The sequence below is a fragment of the Tetrao urogallus genome (genome assembly GCF_951394365.1).
Source record: "Tetrao urogallus genome assembly, chromosome: 9".
NCBI lineage: Eukaryota > Metazoa > Chordata > Aves > Galliformes > Phasianidae > Tetrao > Tetrao urogallus.
This window is the reverse complement of record NC_136822.1, coordinates 21,765,281-21,787,227: the sequence shown is the minus strand read 5'-3', so window position 1 is coordinate 21,787,227 and position 21,947 is coordinate 21,765,281. Positions and strand designations below refer to the sequence as shown.

General features: G+C 46.3%; 1 protein-coding gene across 1 annotated transcript in view; it reads left to right on the top strand.

The window, feature by feature from the left end:
- Positions 1 to 5,095: 5,095 nt before the first annotated feature.
- Positions 5,096 to 21,947, top strand: part of LOC306949948 (schwannomin-interacting protein 1) — a gene marked incomplete at both ends in the record, with an annotated part of 100,379 nt that continues 83,527 nt past the window's right edge. Inside the window, one exon of the mRNA XM_079540009.1 lies at positions 5,096 to 5,137. Coding sequence (XP_079396135.1) covers positions 5,096 to 5,137 — 42 coding nt within the window. The remainder of the gene's footprint in view (positions 5,138 to 21,947) is intronic.

The window sequence follows — 21,947 nt, the reverse complement described above, 5'->3', positions numbered from 1 at the left end:
TTTGTGCAAAGGTACCAGCACCACTTCTAAATGGAACTGCTGATTTATATGGAAGGAGAAGGAGCAGAGCAGCGTTATTTCCAACCTCACGGGGCTTTTGTGTCAAACTTCTCACCCCTCTGATCCCATGAAAGTGAGGTTTGCTTACCCACAGTAAAAGCACCCACGCTGGGTACGTTAAGCTGGGACACTCAATTGAAATGTCTGTTCCAGGCATTAACGATTGGTTTAAATGATCAGTCCAGAACCATGCTGCTGTAACTTTGCCTGCTGCTAATTGCGAAGGGTCCTCTGCAGAGGAAGAGCAGCACGAGAGCACAGCACACAGCTAGGTGTGAAGCGACTTTGGGCCAGCTCCTCTTCCCATGGGCTCTGACAGCCATGCAGCATCACCTCTTGCTTCGTGCACAGAGCACCACCAAATTGATGTCGCCGAAGCAGCGAATTTAACGGCTGTTCTGCACATTGAAAGCTACGTTCTCCTTAGGTTTATGATTTGAAGTAGCGTTCCTGAGTGAAGTGCTGTAATTAAAAATAAAACAGAGGCCTGAAGATGATGGATGTGACCCGCTGTGCTCGCACGCTGAGCGGGCTGTGCGATTTTCCCCCATCAGAAGGTAAATGGGAGATCCATCATCAGGACTGCGGGGCTGGGGAGGCCACCCCATCAGGATCTGCCACTCTGAGAAGCCCCATGAATATTCTCAGGCTCATTTTAATCTAGAATGTTGGTTTTATTGTCCGTCGGGGAGCTTGAGGTTCGCTTCATGAGCAGAGCGATGAGCTCAGTGATGGATGTGAACTGGGTGATGGATGTGCTCTGTGGGGCTGGGAGGTGCTCTCAGTGGGAAGATGGAGTGGCCCGAGATGCTGGGTGCTGCTGGTGCCTGTCACGACCCCAAAAATAACAGCGTGAAGTAATTTAGTGTCTTACATTTATAATTGAGTCTGACTTCCCCAGTGATCTCTGACAGCATAAATTGTATTGTACTATGGGAGCTCAAACCAGTGGGCAAGATTAATGGTAGGGTAATGGGAGGAGATGTCTGGAAACACTTTCTTTCTACAGAAATTAAGAGGCATTAATTCAGACATAAAAGACGTAAATGTTGGGAGATGTTGGCTTCCCAGGAGCGATAGCACGTATAATAATGGCACTTCTCAAGTTTATTACTGTTTTCAGTATCGCAGATGGCTGCAAATTGTAGGGCTCTCTCCTATTGTGTCTTTCCCCTCTGCCAAATTAACAAAGGAATGTTAAATCTTGGCTGCCCTTAATACAGTGCATATGTTAACGATGGCAATTGCTTCATTGTGCTGCTATATTGAGGGAAGCAAGGCAAGATGTGGGGAAGTGTGTGTGTTTCGGTTGGTGCTGGGTATTATTTTGGGATTCAGACTTCTGTTCTGCACATAGTGTGGCTCTTTGGGAGAGGAATGCATTTGCATCTTGTGTTTGCCAGCACATTTCTGTTTTGAGTGCTTTCACGTTTCGGTTGCTATTGGGGATGTTTGGGGACAGAAACTTATGTTCTGTATAAAGTGGAGCTCTCAGGAAGGTGAATAACTTTGCGTTTGGCAGTAAGCTGCTGTTCTGGGTGATTTCACCCAAACTGGCCGTGCAGACACGGGTTTTTCTGATCAGTGTGCAGCTCTGAATTCTAAAGAGGAGACTGCCCTGACCTGTCTGGCTCCTGCTGGTGGGAGGCGGGCTGTGGGCAGGTCCTGCAGACAGCAGGGCTGTGCCATGCTGCAGGTTACGGCTGGCAGAGCACTGCATCACTTGTTGCAGCTCTTGGGAAGCGTGCAGAGAAAATGAGGGACTGCAGGTAGAAGAAGAGCAATATCCCACCTGATGGAGCTGGTTGCTGCTGGGGGTTCTTGTCTCAGTGGCAGTGTTTGTGTGGGGGTCACTCTGGTTGCATGTTTTGGAAATCCTGGAGTGGTCTTCAGCTTTCTGGCTGCCCCTTCATGACTGCAGGGCCTCAGCACTTGCAGGGCACTCAGCTGTGAGACTCATAGGAACAGCCAAGCATTCCCCAGTGCTCCCCCCTTCCCTCTGCACCCCGTGCTGCGTACTGTGAATAGTGGGAGAGCTTTGCTGTGCTCTTTCTGCACCTTTGATTCATTCTGAGTAAAGGACATGGCTTCCATTCCTTCCCCAGAGTGGATGACAGAATGCTGTGCTGGCATTGTGATGAGCGTGGAGGAAAGGTCGGGAAAAAAAAGTGGTGGTTGAGAACAAGAGTTAAGGCTAGTTAAGTAACATAGAGTTAATTACTCCTTGAGTAGGTGTAACAAGTAAGAAGTTAGCCACAGCTGCAGTGTGTTCTTTTCAGCCTGGTTGGAGCACGATCTCATTGGTATTTTTGCTTGCGAGAAAACCCAGAAGTGTAACCAGCCTCTCCTTCACCTCCTTGCACCTGAGCAGCTGCCCAGCAAAGCCTGCTGATGGAGCTCACTTCAGCCTGGAGTGCTTTCAGCCATGAGTTCTGCCTGTGCAGGTATCTGTGCCTCAGCTCCTCCATCCACAGAACTGCCCGATGCACTCACTGAGCTCAGGCATCTCAACGCGTGGGAATGGGGGCTGGGAGGAAACGGGGGGGTGCTGGGATGTCATTTATGCCAGTAAGCAGATCTAAATTATGTAAATTGCTGTCTGCACTGAATCTGCCATCTGGAAAAAGTTATGCATACAGAAATCTGTCGGGGCAATGGGAGGGATGGAGTGTGGCTGGGAAGGCAGGGCTTTTGGTAGAGTAAAACCGACCTGCGCCAGGGAAATGTATTCGCCTGCTGCAGTCCAGTGGTAAAGCTATTCTTCTGTAACAGCCTGTTAAATCTAGTGAGACTGAAACAATTGTTTGAACCTGCTTTGTGGTTTGAAGCCTTCCTTGTGATCAGGGCCAGTTGCACGCCGGTTGGCATGCGAAAAAGGAGCAGGAAGGCTACCTGGTGTAAGGGGAGGGATGTTTCTGGGGAGGGGAGAAGGCTGAGGGTGTGTTGTGCTGCCATGATTGTTTCATGCCAGGAGTTAGGGAGGTTGAAGGCTGCAGCGTGTATTGCTCTCTGGTACGTTGGCCACCATGGTATCTAAAAGATAGAGGAGGCGTGTCCAGGTTCTCAGCCAAAGGGAGTGCTGGAGGAGCCCGTGTTGTGGAGCGGCTTTATCTAATGACATCTGTAGTGTCTTTTAGGCAAATCATCCCCTTACAGAATCACAGATCCAATATGGTTGGGAAAGACCTCTGAGATCTCCAACCTCCAGGGACGGTGACCCCAGCACTCCCTGTGCTGTGCAGCTGTGCAACTGCATTACTGCTCTTTTGGAGAATAAATGTTTCCCAGTACCCAACCTCACCCTCCCCTGCCACAACTTAAGGCCATCCTCTCATCCTGTTGATGCCTGTGAGCAGGTATTGCCTTCCCTTCTGCTCCCCAGAGCTCCCAGCACAGGACCTGTGCAGAGCACTCCTGGTGAGGGAGGGGCTTTGTTCTTCACATGGGCACGAAAAGCAAAGCTCTTGGCTTTACGGCACCCCCCATCTATGTTCCAGCCTCTGCTGTGTGTCTCCCATGTAAAGCAGCAGCGGGCTCTCAGCGACATGTCATTCATTGCAAGAGCAGCGCGGTACGCGTAATATTCTGTAAAGCAGAGCAGTAATTACAGACTGCTTTGTCAAATTTTATTATCTGCTATGACAGAGCATTGTGTGCACTATTGCAGGGACCTGGGGGGGCCCGGCCGGCTGCTTGCCTGCAAGCTCGGTCGGCACAGCGTTTAATTTAACAAAAATAACAGTTGGAGACTGTCAGCAATGCTCCCATAAAAGGTCCTCTGGCTTCTGCTGCAATGCAGAAGGGAAACAAATGGTTCCCATTTAGACTCGGCACGCTGTAGCCCCACAGAGCTGACTTTACCATGATAAACTGTTGCCACTGAATTGTATTCCCTGAGCCGTTACTACCGCCTATTTAAAAGCATAACGCAATCTCATGTATTTCTAATTACTGGTGAGATGAAGGGATAAGTGCTTCGCAGTGCTATTTCTTGCTTACTGTTCTCATCTCTTGAAGCAGTGCTGGGCGCTTTCCCTCGCTCTCTTGCTGTTTATTAAGGTGCTTTTTAATGAAATGGGTCAGCAGTGTTGGAGCGAAGGCAGCGCTGATGGCTGTGGCTGGACAAGGGAGGACAGCATGCGTTTCCAGCAGTAACACTGCCTGCATGCAGGGCTTCAGAGCTGGAGGAGGAGGAGGGTGTTGCAGCTTGGAGCTTTATCAGGTTTGCTCTTTGCAGCATATGCTCCCTTCTTTGAGGATTAGGCCGTACGTTGCCAAGCTAATGGAGCGGCAGCAAGGTTGGTCTTTTTTTTCTTCTTTGAGGGAGTGTGGGGAATAATTCAGGCTTTGATTACCCAGTTCACCTTCTCTGATCCTCTGGTAAGAGCAGCAGCAGCGTGCCCTGCTGGTAGTGACTCACTGTCCTGCCTGGTGTCCTTATGGCACAGTCCTGGGATCCCATCCCAGTGCTGCTCTTCATGCTGGGAATGCTGTGTGCAATGTGGGCTCTGCTCGCCACTTCCACTGCCATTAGTTAAAAAATATCATCCAACAGCTTTAGTGAAGCAGACAAGATTGCAAACTAAGGCTTGGTACCTCTCCACCAGAGCTGTGTTCTCCCGTGCTGGTATGGATGGGGGGATTTCTGTGTGCTGTGTCAAATAGCAGATGAGACTGAGCAATCAGTGCTGCTTTGTGTCTTCAAAATCCATTATAGAAACCTGCTATGAATGGGTGACTTGGTGCTTTGATGTAAGAAGCAGCAGCCTGTTCTTCTAGCTGGGTCGGTGTCTGGATTCTAGCCAGGCGATGCTCTTAAATCACTTTGCTGGAGTTATGAGTACAATTTCAAACCTTGGGGTATTTAAATAGAGGGAGCCAATGAGATTAGAGTAGAAAAGCTTGTTCTACAAGTGGGAAGGATTGGGCCCAGAAGGAAGCTCCTCCATCTGTGCTGGAGACAGGGCTGTCAGCCCAGGGTGTCCCACAAAGCCCCACTGCCCGTAGCTGGGTTTTGGAAGTGTGTGACAGCCTGATGTGTGATGGCAAGAGAAGGGATGGCTCTGCCCTGAATGCAATAAGTATTGATTAAGTGTATTGTGCTCCTCCTCTGTCTGCTGAAATTAGAAAGGGAAAACGTAAGATGTAAAGAAATCCATTTACTTTCTCAATAGCTTTTACTGCCTCTGTGCTAAATTTAGTGATAATTAAGTTTTCTGTGCTTCTAACAACACGCTTCTTCTGGTGGCTCTTTCCCTGTGGTCGGTCCTTCTGCAGAAACACAAGTCTTTCTCCATATCGTGCAGTGCTGTAATGAGCCATAGTTTGTGTGATCCTGCAGTCGGAGAGTGAAACCTCTCTTTTTGTTGGAAGCTTTCTCAAGGAAGGTTGAAGGTTTCTCAAGCAGGCAAGAAAAATTCCCTGAAAAATTCCTTCGTTTCCCTCTAAGCACCCAGTGTTGCTCTGGATGTGCTGTTCAAATATATGTGTTGCTCTGTGTATTCTGCCATCAATAACCATGAAACTGTAGCAGTTTGGATAGGAGCCATGACTGATGGCACCTGGCCTTCCTGTCAGTGTTTCACTCTTATTGTGCAGTTTCGTCGCTATGCGTTGTTGGAAGAATACTTCTATCTCAGTTGTGGCACCTTTTTGGTGCAGAGAGGAGCTTGGCTGCACTCGGAGCCAAGGAGCACAGCAATTCCTCTTGACCGTGTAGGAGAGCGGGTGGGTTGGCCCTTGAGCTCCACAGCAGAGGCTTTGATGGGAAATGGCATCCTGCAGAGCTTTGCCTGGGATCTTGGCAGAAGTTGGTTGGTCAGAGCAGTAAGAGATTGGGGTCATGGTGCCTTTGGGCTGGGGCTGTGGGGCATTGGGGTCACAGTGCCTTGGGCATTGGCTTTCTCTACCTCTACCCAAGGACTACTCAGCAGGCAGGTGCTGTAAGACTCAGAAAAAGCCCTCGCCTCTTCTTAAGACCGAGGCTTAGGGCTTCTGATTTGTTGCAGCCTCTAATGCTTCACCCAGCGAGAGCTAGGTGTTTAAGATTCCCCTGGCCCACATCTCCTTCCCCAGCAGGGAGCTCCATGGGGTGGTGGAGGGCCTGGATTTCCTGGCTCAGCCAGACCCTGTGGGACACAGACAAAACTGCCCCAGCGACAGGTTGAGCTTTGCAGCCTTTCAGATGATGAGCATTGACAGGCTCCGAGAGATTACGTGGCATTATTGATCTGACCTTTCTCTCCCATCACCAAAGTTTATCCACTTGTAAGGAGTTTTCTGCAGAAGTAGCGATCTGACCTTTACAGCCTTCAACAGTCCATGATAAATGGAGGAGATGAACACCCAGTGCCAACATTTGCTTTTTTCTTTTTTTTTTTTTTTCAAGCCTGAATCTCCTGATTTTGACAGATATATCCTGTTAATACTGCAGTTTCCAGGGAGGTAACCATACCATTAAGGCAGCATCTTCAACTTAACATTTATATAACATTTTACTGTAGCTTCCACCCTCGGCCCATCATACATGGACACGCACGATCTGAATCTGCAGGGATGTGACTCCTTGTAACCATTTGACCTTTTCTGCAGATTTTGAGTCAATAAAGTTCACTTCTGTGACCTTGCTGTAGCTTGGCAGTGGTTCTGTTATGATAGCAGTATTTCTTATGTTCCTGTAGCATTAAACCTGGTGAAAATTGGATATTACACCTGTAGGCTCAACTGAGAAAGGTCATTGTAATGAGTTACCTTTAAAAATTGGAGGCACTGCAAAAGCTCCTCAAAAAGAAGGTATGTCATCAGGCAGGTTCTTTCATGTGTGCTCTAAAGGGGTCTATCTTACTTTTTGATGACAGGAAATTTCCAACTTCTGGTGAATGGCATTTTTTGTCCTTTCTCCGTTCAGCTGGGGGCATTGAAATGCAAGGTTCCTCCCTGTGCTCTGTCTGGCACGCGTTCAGTCATTCCATTTTACCATTGGGAACCCAAAGTAGAGGCTGCTACATGGGAAGACCTGTGTAGTGCCACCAGATGGGGAGGAAATGGGCTTCCATGTCAACAAGTACTTGGCTTTTCTTTTACCTGGAAGAATTACTGCAGCATTTTTATTTAGTTTGAAGAAAGGGGTGGCTCTGGAGCAAGACAGTGCTATTATTTTTTTAATACAGCCGAGTATGATGCTGTCCCTGGGGGTTTTCAGTGAGTGAAGAGAGGTGAGGTGATATTTCTGGCTTTTTTGTCTTTTTTCTTTTTTTTTTTAAAGTCATCTAAAACGCAAATGGCCGTTATCACAGCATGCAAGCTGCAGCTGTACGGCATCTTTCAAAGCAGAATGAAATGGAAGCCCCAGCTGCATAGGATGTCTCAAAGCAAACCCTTATGAATGTCCCCTGGACTGTCTGGCTGTGAGTGCTGTATCAAAGACTTCACTCTCTCTTCTTCTCATTGACCAGCGAAGCTGCTTTTAGAGTACAAATTAATAGGCTCATTAGTGGGAATGGAGACAAGGCGTCCTGCCTGCCTGATATGCTAACGATGCTCAGGTGTCTTTCTGCTGATGCTCATCACTCAGTGAAAGACATGCAAAGTATTTACAAGAATGTATTAAATTGGGACATGGTTTTTGTCTTTGGCTGTTGCTTGGAGGCTGCCAGGAGAGCATCACTAGGAGCACTGCTGAGGGCTGGGGGGCATCTGGCTGCCCGCCACAGCTCCAGCAGGGCAGGTTTACTCTCAAACAGCTCTCATGCCTTTGTGCCTTAATGGAATCTGTGGCTTAGGTGCAAATTCCCTTCCTTGAAGTGGCAATAAACTTCAACGTTAAAATGAACAGGCTGTTCTCATCTTCCCCAGGGCTGCTTAATATGTGAAGTTGTTTTATACAACACTGTGATTTCATTTTATTTCCCTCCTTTCCTTCTTCTCTCCTCCTTTTCTTTTAATTTTATCTGATTTTGTAGTGGTTGGGAGATGGAGTCTTAATTTCCTGCCCTGCTCAATCTGCCTTTCAAGGAATCTTGAAGGAAACTGAAAGTATGAGAAGGACCTGACTGCCCTGACTGTGAGTGTCTGCAGGGATGGGGCTCCCATCCCTCGTGCAGGAAGCATCGAGACTCTGAGCTGTGTGTGAGAAGGAGCTCTTCCTGAGAATGGAGCCCTGCAGAAACATATGAGGTGTTAAGCAACCTCTGGATCAGCTCAAGTGAAGCCAGATAAGCTGTTCCACGTTGAGGAGCTGGGTTTGTGGGTCTTTTGGTGATAAGATCAACATGACTATGCTTCCAGCATTGGTGGTGTGTTTATCCTCACTGTTGCTCTTCAGAGTCTGCAAAATCCAGAACGTAATTGCTCTGGAGGTAATCTTATTTCCACTGTCTATTAAACACCAGTACACGTTTTCTTATTACCTGAAAACAAACATACAATTAGAGATTGGCGTGAACTCTTAATGGATGTGACCACACCTTAGGGATCTGCTCCTGTAGGGGAATCTGCCTCCTGCTAATACCATGATAGTGTGACATCAAACAAGCTGTGCTGGGGTTTTCTCAGATCCCATTGATCCCAGCACCTCCATGAATCCCACCCCAACAAACAGGAGTGTTCACAGAAGCCCGGCAGCAGAGCCGTGCACCAGTGAGCAGCTTTGGAGAACAGCTCAACTGCTGATAAGACACAGAACCCTTTCTTCTTTCCTCTTTTTTTTAATTTTTTTTTGTTTTTGTTTTTAGACTTAAAACTCTGAGCTGAAATAGGAAAAAAAAAAAAAAAAAAAAAAAAAATTAAGAAGCTCAATGCTTCTTAAATATTTGCTTCTAGTTTCTTTTGGGGCTCCTCTATAAGTGAGGATACCAGCTCCTGATACCAGAGCTACAGGAAAAAAAAGTCAAATCCACTGGGAACCTTTTAAGCATAAATATGTGTTGGGCTTGGCCAAAAAATCCCAAAGCTGAAAGACAACAGCAGGATGCCTGTCTGGCCCTTTCCATGTCTGGGGTGGAAAAAACAACCCAGCAGCATGAGGTGATAGCAGTGATAAGAATTCATCATGATAGTTGATCAAGCAGATCGGAACAGATCTAGGGCAGTGACAGGCTGTGCTTTCCCATCTGGTCTTGAATTCTTGAGTTATGACACTGGGATCTCAAGTGGAGCTTTACTTTCTATCTGCTTTGTAAAGCCCTCATCTCCTGCCTGCATACAGTGCCATTTTCCTGAGCAAAATGAAATTCACTTTTTTTAAAGACAGGGTTGTGGTGTTCAGGGTTGTTTTTTAACCAGGCTTGAAGCAGAATGGAGAAACCTGGAATATGTGAACAGTGTGAATGTTGCATGGTTAAGAAATGCTTTTCCTTGGCATTTGAAGTCTCCGTGTCTGTTATTCCTAAAACACTGCTCAGGTGGAACAGGTACCTCTGCTGAGGTCAGTGAATGATGATTAATGAAGCAAGAGATCTTTTCTCTCTTTGGATTTTGAATTAAAATAAGCATAATTATCCACTTGTAACCCTGCCATTAAGATGTACCAGTGCATTAAATGATACAAGTTGACAAACCCAATATTCCTTTTTCCTTTGAACCACTTTCACAAAAGTGCACACGTCTTATTAGAATCTAATTTCTCTGCAAGTCTGTCCTGAGAAATGGGCTTTTATTTTGAGTTCAGGTCAATAAGTGCACCTAATTATCACTGTGAAGTGTCAGCATTGGAAGATACAGTGAAGAGTAATTGGGTGATGCTTCTGAAAAATTCAGTGCAGTTATTTGAATGTTTATTTTCTGCTATAGCACCTGTCGGTGCGCTACCTGGGCTGCCTGGATTTCTTCCATCTATCCATGACTTTCAGAAATAACAGGTGCCAAAGCTGTCCCAGGGAGCTGCACTGTTTGGGTTAGTGGTAGTGGATGTGGTTGGTTATGGGTGACCAGCTGAGCTTGTCGGAACCTGACTGGCCGCAGTGCTGTTGTGTCTGCAGAAAGTGCCCTACGGTGAATTTAAATTGGTGCATTCATTGGGGGAAATCTGTGCTTGACATGGAAGGTGGTTGGCACTAAGGTGAGCGTATGAGAGGATCAGGGATAATGCATTGGTGTTGGAGTGGGCAGCTCTGCAGGATGTGAACTCGGTGCTTGGGAGGAGCAAAGGCAGTAGAAGTAACTAGTAAGAAACTAATAAAGAGTGGTGAATCTTGCTGGGACAGAGCAGTGATGGAAGCACTTTGGAGGCGGGCAGCAAATACATCCCATTGTGAATACGTTCATCTCCCTCTAAATTAATAGAGAACAGCTTTTGACCAAGGATGCTCTATGCGTGCTGGTCATAGTTTTGACATTAAAATTGGAGGTGCCCACTTCCACAGTTCAGAACTCCCTGGACAGGGAGAGAGGCTTTGGTTTTTAGCGGTGAGATGCTTGGGGCTCATGTGAAGGTGTTAATTTAAATGAAATCACTGAATAAAGCATTCAAAGAAGTGTTTTTCCTATCAACAATCATAGCTGTAAACATAAAGAATGGAATTGTTAATGATGTGCATGCTGTCAGAGTTCTGTGCACTAAGATTTAGTCACAAGGAAGTATAGATAAGACAGCTCTGGTAATCCAAATGATAAATCATTAATGTTTCCATTTGGAAACATGGAGCTGATGCTCAGAGCTGTATGCATGTGTGGGGAACTCCCTTGTACAATGCCCTTTGGTGCAGGGATGCTGTCTCAGGAATATACAGAAGGAGAGGGAAGTCAACCAAACTCTTGAGTCCGAGGTTGGTCAAGTTCACAAGCAGCCATCCAGCTTCAACTGTTGCAGGTTGGTTTCATGGACACGTAGAGGATGTGGAGCTGTGCAGGAACTGTTGGGCAATGGAAACCTTCGTCGCAGGCCACTCTGTGGGAGAAATAAAAATCCTACTGTGCATCATAGGCATCTGAATGAGAACACATCCCATCAGGTCGTTCTGATTTATCAACCTTATAAATATTCACCATGACAACCCGGTTTCTAGAGCTACGAGAAACTGTGAATTCATTTGGGGAATTAGTGTTGGTTATTATAATTTCAGTTTGGGGCCCAAATGTGTAAATAACTTCTGCAGAATTCTGGTACTAATTATTTATCTCTTGCTCATTGACAGCATCAGTTATGCCAGCTAAGAAAAGGGTTTCTGCTAGCATTGCCCCAGTGATTCTTCTAATGGGTAAATCATTAGTGCAATTAATAGAAATTTTACTTTCAAATAACTGATTGGAAAAACAGAAAGAGAATAAGTTGGGGAATCCTCCCTTTTCCATAGTACTAGAGAACAGACCTTGATAACTGATCTCTTTAAAGGTGAGCTTCTATCTAAAATTTACCTGTGTATGGAATCTTGTATGAAAACAATTTTTCCACATTGATTTTCTTTAAGCCATTGTATTTACACAACTCCAGACTTGTGCCACCAACGCAGTGCTTGAAGCTACGCTTTCACTTTGCAGTGAAGTCTGCTGGGGTTCATAAATTACCTCTGTCTTCTGAATGCATCTGCTTCCTGGTGGCCAAGTCTAAATTAACACAAAACTTAATTTGTGTAAGTATATTTCTAGTTAGATGGAAGTTCTCCTTCCTCATTAAAGAAAAGGGGAGGATGAGTTGTTTTTCCAGTATTCTCGTGCCACCTTCACAGTACGCTGCTCATAAATGCTCTTGGGTTTGTTCTTGCTGTGTATGAACAATCCTTTTTTTTTTTTCATTAAAAGCACTTTGGGCCTCGATTAGTTCCATTAGTTTCCAAGCAGAGGGAGAAGGGCTGCGTTCCCAGCCAGAAGGATGTCTGTGGGCTCTTCGAGGATGTTGTCGGTGGGGATGGTTGGGTTGGAGTTAGTGATCCTAGCAGTCTTTTCCAACCTTAATGATTCTGCCTTTCTCTTCAGCTTGCAGCCTAGGTGCCCTGACTGCTTGATGCACATGCATGACGAGTTGCAGGGCTGTGGGTTGGACTGAAGCATGGATCTTAGACCATGTGGTGTTTAGGGAACAGCACTGAAATAACAGTAACAGCATCTTTCCTGCAAGAGCATCTGTGTTCATTTTTATCCTGGAGGAAGAAGCTTCTGTCATGAGTTTGAAAGCCTTCAAGCCATGGACAAACAAGCTTAGGTGGGAGCTGATCATACGGTCACAGTGGGAGCAGAGATTTGTGGTGTTGGCAAGGACCTGCATGGCTCAGTGCTCCCAGGGGAAAATGGAGCAGTGCTGCAGGGAGGGAAGATGCTACTGTACAGTCAGTGTAAATCACAGCCCTTCTGCAGCAGTGCCTTCCCTCATCCCACCAGGGTTAAGGACCTGGAACAGGTGCTAGCATTGCTGCTGAAATGGGTGTTTGAAAGCAGGTAGTGCTTACTGCTCTTTATTTCTCCAAACTCAACCTAATTAGCACAGCTGGAGGGAGGAACGTGCTGCTTGCCTCAGAAAAACAGCAGCAATGTCGTTTGCTTTGAGGATCAATCCGCAGTAACTGGATTAACACGGAGCTTGTACAGATGTCAGAATTCCTAGAAATAATGAAATCAAAGACCTCAAAAATGCTTTTAGTCAACGTTCTTATATGTCATGTTCAAATTAAATGCTGGAAAATTCCTTCTGACGTAACTCAGTCGTGCGTTGGGTTTTTGGGCTTTATTTCTCTTCTATTTCTCTGTTCTCATCCTAACTCCCTGGGAGATGCTGTCTTGCAAAGATCTATGATCTATGATCTTTAGTGCTTGTGGTACTAATAGGAACGGGAGGGTGGTTGGACTAGGTGATCTTGCAGGTTGTTTCCAACCTTGTGATTCTATGAATATTTGGGAAGAGACAGACTGGTTGAGCTGGTTGGTTCCTGGGCCTTGGTGGGACGCCTTCCAGGAAAAAAAGCCCAAAGATTGGAAGTCATAATGGCAGCATTTCTGAATGTGTGAATACCTTTGTGTGCGTGGCTGGGAAACCCCCCAGCAGTTCAGCCCGTGGCTGACAACGTTCTTGTTGAGTGTGACGTGGTGGCACTCGGTGCTCAGGTTCCTCCATCTGTAATTAAATCTGTTCCATCTGTAGTTAAAGAGGTGCTATAGTGGAGGAGATCCTCCTTCTTTGAAGCCTGGCATCAAAGGAGAGTGACTGAGTCTAAATGCAAAGGTAGCAGTCCTGCTGGCTGGGGTGCACAGAGATACTCTGAGCTTGGATCGGTGATGGAAATGGTCCTTGACCTCATCTGTTCATAAAGACCCAACTGCCTGTTTTTCAAAACTCTGCTGAAAAATATCCAAAGGCTGTCTGCAATTTAGAAACCCAGCATATGCCACAGTGTCTCAGCAACAGGTCTGGGCAGTGGAATCCTATTTCTGTAGTCATTACATAAAAGTAGCCATAGCAATGCTAATTTGTGTGTTGTCTAGGGAGCGGCCATCAAACCATCAGAACAGGACTAATCTCGCTCTGTTTCTTTTTTTTCCCAATAAAAAAGAAGAATGCTAAATAATTAACATAAACAAATGAAAACTAATTTGCCGATTTTTAATTTTTACCCAATTGCGCGCACCATGTCGATGAATAATTTACGAGTCAGAAAGGAATATAAAATGAAACTATTTCTCTGGGGTCTGCTGTGTGTTATCTGAACATCCTATCTGACTGTTCGTTTATACAAAAAAAAAAGAGTGAAAAATAACCCCAGAGAAAACAGCATTCAGCATGAACCAGGCTGTAATAAAAAGAGCTGCAGACTCCAGAGGTTTTACTATTTCCTTATAGACCTGGGATCATTTGTCTGAGGCTGTTTTTGAATTATTCATATAAACTGTGGCTTTCTGCTTTCAGAGACCGAAGGCAACCGGCTTCTATCGTACAGTTTCACATGCTGCTGTTCTGTTTGCATTTAAGTTTTTTATAGGGTGCCCTTTATACAAAGGCTCTGCTGGATGCTGTGGGATTCTATCAGCCACGCATTAAACATTGAGAACCTGTATTGTGCTTAATGCTGAGGGTTTCACACAGCAAAGAAGGCAGCTGGCGGGAGGGTGAGCCAAGGATGCAAGGGAATGTAATAACTGAAGAGCTAATAAACCTTGGAAATAATGCCATCGTTCTGCTTTGGCTTTGGAGTGCTAGCACTAAGCAAAAGGCATTTATTACCTTTGCTCCAAGTGCTGCCTGTTGACTTCACAAATCTTCTGTATCTCAGTACCCCAGACCTGCACAGGATTTGAGGCTGACACTGGTGCCTCTGTGTAAGCATTTTGGTTTGAAACAGGAAGGTATCTTTTGAAACCAACTTCCTGATTGCCCTGTTTTAATGTACTTGGATTTGGAACATCTCATCTTGCACAGACTGCATTTCATAGCATTAAGGTTGGAAAAAGCCTCTAAGATCGTCTAGCCCAACCATCACCACCAGGCCCACAGTTTGTCGTGGCTGAAGATGCACTGACAGCTGTTGTTGATGGCTGTTTGCATGTCGAGTGATGGGGTCACCAACAGCCCAGACTGCTGCTGGGGCTGGGGCTTTGGCTGTGCAGGTCTGCTCCCATTCCGTTCCCTCCTTGCTGATGCAGACGTGGCCATGGATCCCACCAGGGTGTCCTGGCACCCCTCCAGCCTCCCATGCAGGGATGCAGTGGCTTCACTCTCCTACCCTCATCAAGTCTGAGGGTGGCAGAGATGGAAGGGAATGCCTTTTGGGGCCAACAGAGGTCCTGAAATGCAGGTGTTGATTGTTCTCTGTAATTAGGACAGATTTGGGTGTAGCTGACTGGTCTAGGTGACTGCAATGAGCTGTATGTTTCTTATTCCAGGCTGCATCTTGGGTGGAAGATTTCCTTCTACTTGTTCTGCTAGAACTGGGAATTTCAATGTCTGAATATTTTGCTAGTGATATTCTGGTCAAAAACAAGGTAACACCAAACACAGCTGAAGTAGGATAAAATGTTCACATAAAATGAGGATAAAATGTTTGCATTATAACGTTATAATGCAGAAATGTTGGAACTGAGCAATTCAAGAACTTGGCTTTTGTAGGAAACACAGCAGCAGCACCAATAGCTGGCTCTTAACAGCTCGTGCAGGCCAGCGTAGGGCAGCTCTGCATGCAGTAATGCCCAATTACAGAAGTTACAAGGAAATCTTTTTCTCTGTGTTCTGGAAAATGTGCTTTTTTTGGATGGCGTTCAAAGAATCATAGTCCTGCTCAGAAAAAAACATCTGTGCGTGATTGCTAGCACTCCCGGATTTTATCATTATGTTCAACTGTGATAAAATCTTCCAAGTAAGAAAGTGCTGCCGATGCTGTCAACTCCTGATAAACCCCAGTGGTGAGCAGCAACTGAGGCTGGCTGGGAGCAGAAGGGGAGCTCTGCTAACACACGGAGGAGTTTCATTGGGCTTTCCTGCTGATGGGTATCAGGTTAGAGGTGTAACTTTTTGTAGGAGCTCTTTTTGTTGCTGCTCATCAGGTTTGTAAAGTGCCATCCTGATGTTTATCTGCTCCAGGTGAAAAGCATCGCTGCAGCACACGGGATGCAGTTGCTAAGCAACTGCCTTCAATTAAAACATCATCTTAGATATCTGCAGTAAATGTGAAATCAGATTTAACTCCTCGGGAGCTCGGAGGAGAGCACCCCATGAGCCCGGCAGCTCCTGCCATACATCCTCCTCCTTTACACTCTTTGCTACGTTGCCTGTAATGCAAAGCTTGGGAGTGGGGTTTTGGTTCTCTCCTGGTTGGTGGTGCAGCACTTGCATGTGGTCATTGTTAAATGCAGGCAGAGCCTCTGGCTCCTCTCAGGAGGGAGAGAGACTGGAGCCAAGCTCTGACTGCAGGGTTTGGGGCTTCTGTCCTTGGGTGTTTGTCAGGCTCATCTCCAACCTCAGAACAGAGTTCAAATCCAACAGCTGGAGGAGTGCTCACTTTAAATGGGCTCCGAGTAGATGAACTTTTGGAAACGACTTCAAGCTCATCTTTTGTGAGGAGTTTGTATTGGAGCTCATTGCTGTCGGTCAGAATTTCAGCTGCGTGTCGTCCCCTGAGCCATGAGCACCGTGGGTTCCCTCCTGCAATTTCCGTGAGATGGCTGTTGGAAAAAAGGGTGAGTGTGCCATTAGGAAAGACAGGATGGATGGAGAGTGCTTGGGAAAGAGAAGTGCTGCTGTGGGGTGGGAGAGGGGATGTCTGTGCAAGAATGAGAGCCTTCTACGCTGGGAAGTCTGATAATTTCGGCTCTGGAAGTGCACTTTTCTAACCCCCAACATGCTCAAATGCCAAGATTGTGTTAAAAACTAATAGAATCCAAGTGTTTTCCTATGAAAAACTCATACCTGAGCTGCCTGAAGCTCTGTTGTGGGAGACATTGCACAGTGAGTATTCAGGATGTATCTCAAGTACCTTGGCCAGACCCCACGTAGCTTTTAGAGAAGCCCAGACAAAGGCCAGAGCATTTTGTGGCTGCTTTGGAACCTTCTCTGGTCACTTTCCTGGATTAAAACACTCTGCTGAAGGGAATGTTGCTGCTTCTACATCCTGGAGGTTAGAAACTGACAGTAAGAAAAAAGGCAAACATTTGTTTCATTACAATTTTTGTCAAGGTCCGCTGCCTTCGCCTTGTCCATTACAGTGAAATGCCACGTGCTTGGTGTCCTCCAGCACCATAACAGAAAGAATTTGAATGCTCAACAGCATTCAGTAATAGCAGAAATTTAGTGTAAGATATGAGCTAAATCCTGGCTTTTAAAATGAAATAACTTTGTGTCCCTTCTGCCCTCTTGCTGTACTTGTTTTACATTGCTATTAACAGAAGAAAAGATCTCTGCTGTTGACCAGAGTACATCCCACCCTTTGTGATTATATTTGATTCTGATATAGGAAATCAGATTGATTTGATGGGTGTACTTGCTCAGAAACCTGCTCTGCAATTGTCTAACTGATTGATTGATTAATTCTCAGGATTAATTTAGCTATAGCCCATGTGCTAAAAACACAACTGAACAGTTCTGTGATTTGCCTCTGAGCTGTACCTGTGCCCATCTTTTTAATGGGATTGTAAATTATATGCACTTTATAAGGGGACTACAGTAGTCTGAACAATCGTGTTAATGACTCTTAACAAGTGATTAACTGGGAAGGCAGGATGGAGGAGATTGGATTGTTTCACCTGTGAGATTGCCAGGGGAGCATCTTTATTACTTGTCTAATTATCTTGTTGCTATTTTATAGCGGTTCCCAGTAGTGCTACAAAAGTTAGAGGAAGTTCTGCTGTGAGCCCTTCAGAAGTTACAGTGCAGATGTTCTTGTCACACTGGGGTGAAATGTGGGGGCATAGAACATCTCTTCCTGAAGGAGCTTAAAAAAGTTCTTTAGCAAGGTGCTCACAAATATGAAACTTCACACAGCTCTGTTCTATCCACGCAGGCTCCCTACCTTGATGAATTTGTTTTCTGGTTTGTGTATAGCAAGCTGGTTACAAGGGAGAAGAGCAACCCCTGCGAAATCAAATGGATCCATTTTGTGAGAAGTTGAGGGAAGAGCCAACATAACTCTAAAATGCCATCAGTTTGGGATTCAAGAAGGACCATAGGGTTCATGTTAGCCTAGGCAGCCTTTTGCTAATCTTCCTGAATTTAATTGACCTGTTTGCATGTTTATGCCCACGCTTGAAATGGAAATGATGTTTATATACTTAAGAGAGCTGAGATTGGGTCTTCTGGGGTGTAGCACCTGGAGGATGTTGGCTGGCTGATGCGGGTGCTGTCCTGCTGGAGGGATTTGCCCTTGGAGTGCTGCTGGTGTCTTTCTGAAGCTGTGCTGATCTGTATGGCTGAGCAGTAGAAAACGCATATTTTGTAATCGAGAGATGCTGGAATGGGAAGGAAGGTAGGGCAGGAGCCTTGACGTGACTTGTGCCTGCAGTCTCCAGCGAGCACAGCTCAGCTGGCAAATTAATAAGTGCATTTCTGGTTTCTTGGTGTGTTTGTATAGTTATAAGCATCAGAATGAGTGAGTAGTTTCATTATTATCAGCTTGGAAAAGCCATCTCTCATCCTGAAGACAAACAGGAGAGTGCGTGGTGGAAATTACAATACACATAAAGATTAAGACCCTAATCAAAACTGCTCCATCTGCAGTCCATCATAACAGAGGAAATGGTTCTGTGGGAGCACAGATCTTCCATGAACCTAAAGTCTTAGCTGCAGCTGCTCTCCTTTGGGTCAATCAGGAACGCCATGTGGCTGCCAGCTGTGCTGGTACCTCTGCCTCATGCAGTTTGCAGTGACAGTGTTTCATTCAGTTGTCCAAAACTAGGAGTGGCCACACATCCAGGATCACTCATGGTTGCTCAGAGGTGGCTGATGCTTCTGCCTCACTGATGTCCTCCCTGCCTGTCCTGACCAGGGATGTACCTCCCCATGTGTGCAGTGGTGGAGGACAAAGCTTCCTAGCACTCACAGAACCATTCAGATCCCCAGTCCACCTCACCATGCCCACTGACCCTCAATGCCACATCTCCACAGCCCTCAAACAGCTCAGGGACAGTGACTCCTCCAGCTCCCTGGGCAGCCTGTGCCAATGCCTCACCGCTTTTTCGGAGAAGAAATGTTTCTTAATATCCAGCCATTACACCACGTGTGCTTTCTCCAAGCAGAGGCACTCACTGTGAAGTTGGTGATATGAGGACCGTGTACTCAGTGCTGCCACAGTGCAGTGTGATGGATATTGGTGCATGCTTTCCTAAAAGCATCACCTTTGGTTACGGACCAGATGCATCCTGCGTGGCCTGTGCTGAAATGTGCAGAAGTGTAAAAAGCATTTCTATAATAGATGTTTCTTGTATGGTAACCTTCTGATTCCTAAAGTAGGAATCCGTCTTCTCTTTTGTGGAAATTAGTAGACAGAACCACACGCTGAAAAGCTGAAAATTGGATTACTATTTTTCTTTTCAGTTTTAAAACAGTCATCTGTTGTTGTCATTAGAAGTAATAGGCACATGAGCTATAAAAAGAGCCACTTACTTTTTCTGGGGGAACGAAACCTCCACTGGGACTATGGAAGATGGATCTGTCATGTCAGATTTTCCTCTGGCTTTCCCTTTCCTGGCGTGCTCAAATCCACCCTGGCTTGGTTGCAATCTCATCATATTTCTCTCAAAATTAAGCTGGACGCAAGTGTAACTTGCAATGAAAATCTGAGAGGGTGACGGGGTGGCTGGACGGTGTGGGTTTCTTCCAGTGGGTGCAGATTTGTGTCCTTCATTTGTGAAGAAACTAGAAGGAGGGCTGTCCAATGGCAGCCAGGGCTTGCAGGAGGCTGGTTGCTGTGCTGTGAGGTACTGCTTGGTAACCCAGGGCGTAGGGATTGTTCATTTTCATTCCAAATGGAAACTTGCCTTGAAAAAACATTTCCTGCTGTGCTGTCATGACAGCTCCAGCTCTGTGTGGGTTTTCACTGTAGGAAGGGTAGAGAACAGTGGACAATATGTATACATGTGGACAAAGTGTCTATACTTGCATTTTTTTGCTTGCCTCTAAGACTCCTCTCCCTGCTCTCCCATGGCATTCACACTGTTCCAGACCTTTTTACTCCATGCTCAGACTGGATGGAGTTTCAGAAGCACTTCAGCTGCAGAGAAGCCAAGATGTCAAGAGGCTTATTTCTCTCTAGTCTGTTCTGTTGGCAGAAGCTTGAAGTGTGTGTACTCTAAGGCAGAAGTGGTGCTGCTGGAAGCCTTGACCACAGTGACAGCAGAAAGAAGAGGCTTTCTAAAAGGATTCTCACTTGGCTTCTTAGTGGGATTCATCCTTGGGCAAAGTCTCCAGAGCTGCTGTAGCTCTGCAGCCACGGTGCAGCACGTTACTCTTCCCGAGGGCAGAAGTGAAGGAAGGAAAAAAAAAAAACCAACAATTTACTGATATCACAGAAAATGAAGAACTCAGCGGGTCATTATGTGAGCGCTCCTATCCCCTGGGAGATGTCACAGCGTTGCTGTGTTTCCGTTTCCCTCCTGCCCTTATACCATGCTCAGGAGAGTACTTAATATATCAGCTGTCCTGTGCAGCCAGGATGGTGGCAGAAGGATTGGGCACCAGCTCAGTTCAGGGGTCTGAAGGCCAGGGCTTCCAGCAGTTTGGTCTCTATGCTGCTTTCACACTTAGTTTCGCCTCAAGTCCTGTCTTGATTTAACAATGATCAGGAGAGAGCATCATGATTTACAATATAGAGAAGAGAAGCAATTAGATAGTATGTCTGTAGGGTATAAGCAGAGAAGGAGAGAGGTTATGTGAAGAAAATGAAAACATTACTGATTCATGTATTAAAGCGTCCGCTGGAATATGAGGCAATCACAGCCCATGGGAACTTTCAGCAATGAGTAAAACAGAAATGATGCAGCATGGAGTTTATCTTCAGCATAATGGTATACTCACTGCTCTAATAAAGCTTTTCCATCTCTGCCTCACTGGGTTTTCAGTGGAAGGACCAAAGGAGCTGCCCACAACCCAGCCTTGACTTCCAGCCTTCGAAGCCCCAGCAGCTCCTCGACTGGAGCAGTTCTGTGAGCATAACTTTGATCCTCAGTAACATAGGAAATGAGCAAAATATCTCACTGGCATCCAGCAACACGAGCATTAAGCTGCTGGAGTTCATTGCTTAATAGCTGCTGTTCCCCTACGCTCTGTGCCTCAGCTCCTGGCTGCCTTGCTGCCTTGCTGCCATACCAGTGTGCTCATCTACACCACAGCGCCGTGATGCTCAGTGCCCACCCCAGCAATGCTCTACTATTGCTCACCTCCTCCAGCCTGAGTCGCATCAGTTGTGCCAGCCCTGTCCTTGACCTGATTTGCTGTTTGGTGCGGTGAATCCTTCTGGGAACAGCCCTTGGGCTTTGGCTGGTGGGGAAGGGTGGGTGTGTGGGCAGAGCTGGCACGCGCTCACTGCCCTGCACCCACTGGAGCAATGTCTGTAGCTGAAGGACTCTGAAGAGTCTGCAGGAGCGATACAAGAGTCTGAAGTTGCTCGCTATTAATTAGCGGTTAATAACCACAGTCCATTTTAACTAATCCTGATGTACAAGGAAGCAATGAGGGCTGTTCCTGCCCTGGAGGTATCACAACCAAATGGACAAGCTACTTGTGAGATTGGAGCTTGTGGGCCAGGGTCTGAGTGGACTGCCTTGCTGTGTCTCCCTGCAGCAGCTCACGCGTTTCCACCATGCTAGTTTGTATTTTCTTCCTAAATCTGTATCTGCAACTGAAGTAGATTGAGGTGACTCCGAAGATGGCGTGGCTTTTTTGGATGTGATTGGTAAATAGCTCTGACAGCTGTGCGTTGCGGAGCCCCTGCAGCTATGTTAATCGTGTGCACTTAATGTACTTCCCTTGAATATTCATAGCTGAAGTGTTTCCTATTAGGTTGCCCAGTAGGGCTTTCCCCCTCCCGCCCTCAATACTCAACAGCCTCCATCATCTGCTGTCTCTTTTTGTTTTGAGATATGGAGCGCGTGCCACCGTCTGACGTTTAATTACCGCTGTTACTGACTGCTCAGCGTGCACAGGGTGCTGTGTTGGCTGCTGTGCTCCAGCCCTTAAATGGGACACAGAAGGCTCTACGCACCACTGAAACGTATGAATTAATGCAGGCGGTCTGCTGGCTGCCCGAGCTGGGGCATCATTTAACATGGGAACCGTGGTCTTCCCTGGGAAAACTGAGCATAATGTGTTTCTGCTAAAGGATTATTGCTCCGATACCCTTACAAGGCTGGGAGCTGGTTTTCAGTGAGGCACTGCAGGGAAAAGTGATGATCAAACAGAGCCCAGCAGAGATGCTGCGCACAGAGGTGCTGCTGCAGCCCAGGAGGTGAACAGGTGAGGTTCCACAGCTCCTTCCTGGCAC